We start from the raw sequence: 6,215 nt of genomic DNA on the forward strand, positions 1-6,215 counted from the left end.
CCCTTTTCTTCAGTTTGTTTGTATTTTTGTTAACAAACATAATAATAAAAAATGTTAATTTTCGTAAACGAAATAATAATTTGATCTAATTAAGAATTTTACTTCTTCCCAATTTGTAACAAATCCTTACGTGATATAAAAAAATTAATATTGTTTTCGAAATCTGCGTAGCTGAATTATGTAAAATCTGTTATTAAAACCAAAACAACCTTTATGAAATTTAAATTCGCAGGCCTGTGTTATTAGTCTCACGCATCACCGAAGGTTGATCTGACCTCATCTTGCTGCTTCATTTCTCGACACTGCCAAGTAGCATATACGATTACCAAGCTCGACGGGAGCTTGTTAGCGGGCAATACTTGATTCCTACGCCCTTGGTGTATTGGAGCAATCCTATGCATGTCATTTCTATTTGAGTAGCGTAACTAGGGAATAATACACTTCATTATTCACCAAAAGGTACTTCATCAATTGCTATAACTAACTCAGAAGCTTGAAGTCTGATATTGTGGCAATTATGATACCTTGTATTCAATTGTAGGTTAAGGAAACCTATACTACATTTTTTGAACCTTGACCTAATTCTATGTGTGAATACGACGAGAATTTCCAAAAGTTTCCTGGCCACTTGATGACTTGACGAAATGTTTGAATCTGTCGCAATTTTTGCAGTTATTCTAAATATTTAACTAAAAAAGATATAACATATAACACTGGTTAAGAAAAACCGTTCTATTTACATTTTCATTTTATACCATTTCTTGCATTTATCTGAATAGATATTAAAACTCTTCACTTAGTTCTAGATTCATTTTCAGTTACATATGAATGCGTTTAATTTATGTTAAATAAGCTTATGTCAATCAGTTTATTTATTTTTATACAGGATTTACAGGAAACTTCTTATAGATCTTCATTGTTAAAGTAGCAAAGATTCTGCGATCATCTATATAATATTTTCGCTACCGGTTGTGCTATTCTAAAGTGAATAAAACATATATTAGTTAACACCTACTGAAGTTGGAACTACCTTTTATGAACGGAGCTGCCATTCCTAACTAGGGCTAGCTTTCCAAGCCGGAGTCTTTATAAATATACCTACCTTTCCTAATTGGAGCTACCATTTCTAACTAGGGCTACCTTACCTAACCAGAGTTACTATACCTAACTAGAGCTACCTTTCTTAACGAGGTCTACCTTTCCTATCTAGAGCTACCATTCCTAACAAGCCACCTTTCCTTACTATATAGATTACCTTTCCCAATCAGGTCTACCATTCGTAACTAGAGTATCCTTTCCCAATCAGAGTTACCTTTTGTAAATATGGTTGCCTTTCCTAACTAAGTCTACCTTTCGTAACTGGGGTTATCTTTACTAACAAACTACATTGTAAATGGGGCTGCTTTTTGTCACTAGAACTGCTTTTGCTGCGTAGGGTTACCTTTTCTAAACCAGGGCTACCTTTCCCAGTTAGCAATTCTGCTTTTGGCAAATATTGAAGTTGAAGGTATTGGACTTTATAAGATTTTGGTGTTACTGCTCCAGTTGAAGGGGAAAAAATATTAATTAATCCATCAATCTACGCGGATCATTATAGGGTGTTGTATGAAACAAATATTAACGATATTTCTAATTTCAATAACTATTGAAAATAATTATTTTGAGGTTTTCCTAGGCAGCAATAGCCGGTTCATTGTTTACACTGAAATGAGAGTCCGCGGTGGCTCAGGATCGACTTGTCAGCACATCATGAAGATACGTGAAGTCACGTGTCGAACGTTAATGCATGCAAACGCACAGAAAAAACAACAAAAAACTCTTGAGCCAATTCCACCAAAGTAAACTTTATATTAAAAAGTAAATATTAAGGAATTAAATGTTGTTGTGTTTTTTCACAAAATGGTTTCAAAAGTGAAACAGGTCCTTATGCAGGTAAGATTTGTGTGTGTTAACAAGGATCACGTTTCACATTTTACGTGTTTTTTTAACAAAATAACATAAAAAGGAACATTCCCACAGAAAAAGCATATAAAAAAATTATGGGTAATTTGTCTTTCAAATGTCCCGAAATGACATCTTAACTAGTTCCTCCATATTCATCCAAAAAGTTAGTTTCAGTTTCTATAAAACGGAACTTCAACGAGATGGTAATCTATCACAAATGTCTCTCTGTGAGATATTGGTAAATCTATGGACTTACAATGCCAAAATCTGGGACACAGCAGACAGCCTAACGTGGCTTTGCTCTAAAAATTAACAAACGAAGTTTTGCAAAGTGTCTTGCTGAAATAAAAAAAAACTTTTCTATCCCTAAAAATATCCTTTCCGATTCGATTTCAGTAACTTCTACATCTTAATTTTAACCAAAATTGGTTCAATAAACAGAAAAGTTAATAACGTTGATAAAATAAATACTGACAAACACATTCAACCACTACATCGCTGTACGGTTTTTTAAATTTACACATAAAAAATTGGTCTATTTCTTTCGTCAACATCAGTTGTGTTATTTTGGTCGTCAGTATAAGCTGTATTAATATATGCACTCGTATTAAATCCTAACGTAATTTCTTTCTGTTTTTATATCATCCTGACAAACTGTTACTGTTTGTGAACTTACTAGATTTAGAAGTTGTGTATATAAAGTGATATTTTTAGAGACAAAAGAAATTCTTCAGCATTTTCTTAGAATTAAATTTAAACAATTGTTGAAATATGTAACTAAATCAGACATTCATGTATAAAACAACTGTTTTTTATTTAATACTTGAAACCACCAAAAGTTTGGCTAAAACGTACAGTATATGACTGATCCAAGAACGTAAATCTCCATAAGCTAATGACATTTTGGCACTTCACAGTGTAAAGTCACACTCTTGTCTTGAGGAACTAGTGACCTGTTCCATTTTCCGATAAAACGAGTTGGATTTTATTTGAATATATTACAACTTGGTTAGCACAATGATTGTCAAATCACGCCTTACCAGAAGACTGCCAGAAATACGATCACAAAGTTTATTTCTTAACCTGCTGGGTAATTTTGCATTTTAGCCATTTTTTTTAATGATCAATTTTGCAACAACAACAAAAAAAAACTAATTATAATGCTTTGAAGATTTTTACATAGTCAAATACAAACACACTCATAAAAAGTGCTTATGTTTCAAGCAAATATCCTTAGAAAATATGAGAATAAGTAATTTGAAATATGTCTTCTTCCACCACAAAAAGAAGAAACGAATGGGAACACTTTAATAATTGTTCTTTTTACGTGTTCTTAGCAAAAAAAAATCTATGAACAACATCATTTTTATGACTTATTGTATTCAAGTCTATAAAGAAGGCTTGAGGAATACGATTCATTATTTAAAAAAAAACTATCTACAAAACACATAAACGACCATCATGGAAATAGAAGATCAGTAGTGTACTCCATACTATCTTCATCAGAATCTAATAGAAAAGTCAGATCATCAACTGTTAAATCACATCCATCACTCCCAATATCCAGGTTCAAGTCTGTAGAATCGACTACTTGTGATGGCCCCTCTGTAGTTTGTTCTTTATCATTACAGTCAGTTTTTCGTAAAATATCAGCCAAGGCAGCGATGTAATTCACAGCCAGCCGGAGCGTTGTGATTTTTGTTAGCTTCGAGTTGTTCATCCCCACCGCATTAGGAAACTGTGGAATCGCTTGACGAAGCTGCTCAAAAGCTTGATTCATTTTTTCCATTCGATATCTTTCTCGGGCGTTTGCCGTACGCCTGCGATATTTGCTTAACGGCGGTGGTTTCTGTTTAGGCTTTGGTTCCTTCTTGCAGTGCCTTTTGATCTCGAGTTCTTTCCGCTTCTGAATTGATCTCGGTCGCAGTTTGTACTTAATTTCTTTACACTCTTCTTCAGTTTTTGCTTGTTGATCTTCTTTAGTTTTACAGTCTGACGATCTTGTACTGTTTTCGTGTGAAGCCACCGAAGTATTGGACAGTTTTGGTGAAGACGGTTCCTCATCTTCCACGGATATTTTTGGAGTTATACACATGATAGCCGGTAGTTCGACTCTATCACAGTTATTGTGCAGCTTAAGGTTTTCATTTTCAATTACGTTGGTGTTTAGGCTGAGCAAAGATTCCCATGAGTTGGGATCGAAATCTACCAAGTCGACGGCCATTAAGATCTATTCGGTGTTCAAAAATTCGAGTTTGATTCAAAACTAAGGTAAATTGACGAATATGGGGAAAAGTGTCCTTCTTTATTAATCAGAAAACGCCAACCTGGTTTTTTTTATCCGATTCTAGAAATTTCTGACGAAATACCTGTGGGCAAGAGAGTTAAATGTTTGAATATTTTAAGCACTATCCAGCACGTTTATTTCGGACAACAATGATTCCTTAATGGTATTACGTATTAACATTTTGAAAATAGTTAAAAGCTGGAAATACAATCTTTTATAAGTTCTTTTTCTATCCATTTCGTTTATTTTGTTATATTATCACACTGTTTTGTGAATGTAAGTCAAGCTGTAGTATTGTCTTCCTGTTTTGACCCTTGTTAAATAGTATAAGAAAAACTTACATTTAAACTGTATTACGTCTTTAACCCTTGTTAAATAGTGTAAGTAAAACTTATGTATTAATTGTATTAAATTTTTCACCCTTGTTAAATAGTATAAGAGAAACTTACGTATTAATGTATTACATCTTGTTATGATTATTAACTTTAATGAAATCATTACACTACACCACATATAATCTCCTAATGGAGTTATCACAGTTTGTGATGGCGTTAAGAATATAATTTATACAAAGTCCAATAAACAATCGTTGATTATCGTGCATCCTAACACTAATAAATGGCTAATATCTCAATTTATATGCAAATAAACTGTTTGTTTATTTGTATTTAAGCACAAAGCTACACAAAGGGCTATTTGTGCTCTACCCACCACTGGTATCGAAACCCGATTTCTAGCGTTGTAAGTCCGCAGACATACCGCTCTGTCATTGGGAAGCGTAAATAAATTGATTAGAGAGAAAATTAGTTTTCATCACAGACTATTAAAGTCTATCGATATATTTTCCTCACATTTCATAATACATTATCTACTAATATCCTATCCGTGGATATCTCATTTTATAATCCTAATACAATAAGTGTTTTATTTTGTTTTGTGATGATGTATTTCGAATAAAAAAATGCGTTTAAAAAACGTCAGCATATCATATTGCAATTTATGTTCGTAACGCAAGGTACAGAAAAATATTAAAACGGTTATTAAATAATTTTGTTTGCTTACTTAAAATTATAACATGGATTCACACCATTTTCGATGCTATAACTTCATGTCGAAAATAGGCTTATCTTACTTAACGTTAAACATTCTAAAATAGCAAACAACGATTTGCTGGCTTGTTGTTGCATATCCTAAATATGTAGAAAATATTTCATATAGCAGTCAATTATTTAATTGTGGTTTATTGTTAATTTACTGTGTGTATTGCTAATTTTTATTTGTTATTGTTAAGCACAAAGCTACCCAATAGGCTCTCTGTGCTCTGTCTACGCGGATATCGAAACTTGACTTTTAACGTTATAATTCATCAGACCGCTGAGCCACAGACAGGAAGGATACTGTTAATAGGAGAAAGCTCACTGATAATTCATGCAGTCTAACACAATTGAAATTCAATGCTAATTAAAATTTGCATAAACTAAAACAAATGTGCATTTAAAATAATTAACATTCAACAATAATAAGTCAATTCAATAATCGTTTTAGAAATCCCATAAGAAAACAACAACTTAGTTTGACTCACCTTTTTCCAAAGAAAAGGAAGTATTCATTCTTTTAATATGAAGTTCTCGCGATTTTTTTTCCGTTCACGACGTTACATGTTATAAGTTACGAATGTGTGATATCAATGATAACAAAAGCTAACTCACTACTCCTTTAATTTTAAAGTTAAAGTTTTAACAGGTTTTCTTTCCACTAGATGGCTCTTTGCTATTGCTACAGCTTCACGAGACTGTTGCGATCAACAAGCTAGTAAAATTATAAAAAAAATAACATCCCCACATCATCGTCTGGCACTGTACACGTGCTGTCTAACTACCTGTTCAGTAAACGCACCTTTTATAGAGGCGACACCTAACTTTAGAAACCAATCAGAAACCATCTATCATGTTTCGTCATTATGATGTTTTACCTGCTGGGAGAC

The 6,215-nt window shown here is 33.0% G+C and overlaps 1 protein-coding gene across 1 annotated transcript; it reads right to left on the reverse strand.

The window, feature by feature from the left end:
• Positions 1–3,403: 3,403 nt before the first annotated feature.
• LOC106461642 (neurogenin-3-like) lies at positions 3,404–4,197 on the reverse strand. The gene has a single exon (XM_013921484.2). The coding sequence runs from the start codon at positions 4,166–4,168 to the stop codon at positions 3,404–3,406; it is 765 nt and encodes a 254-aa protein (XP_013776938.1). The 5' UTR covers positions 4,169–4,197.
• Positions 4,198–6,215: the final 2,018 nt, after the last annotated feature.

Source organism: Limulus polyphemus, unplaced genomic scaffold (assembly GCF_000517525.1).
Source record: "Limulus polyphemus unplaced genomic scaffold, Limulus_polyphemus-2.1.2 Scaffold40, whole genome shotgun sequence".
Taxonomy (NCBI): domain Eukaryota; kingdom Metazoa; phylum Arthropoda; class Merostomata; order Xiphosura; family Limulidae; genus Limulus; species Limulus polyphemus.

Excerpts from the sequence above, each read along its gene's own strand:
- LOC106461642 (XM_013921484.2), bottom strand. The coding sequence starts at position 4,168 with ATGGCCGTCGACTTGGTAGATTTCGATCCCAACTCATGGGAATCTTTG.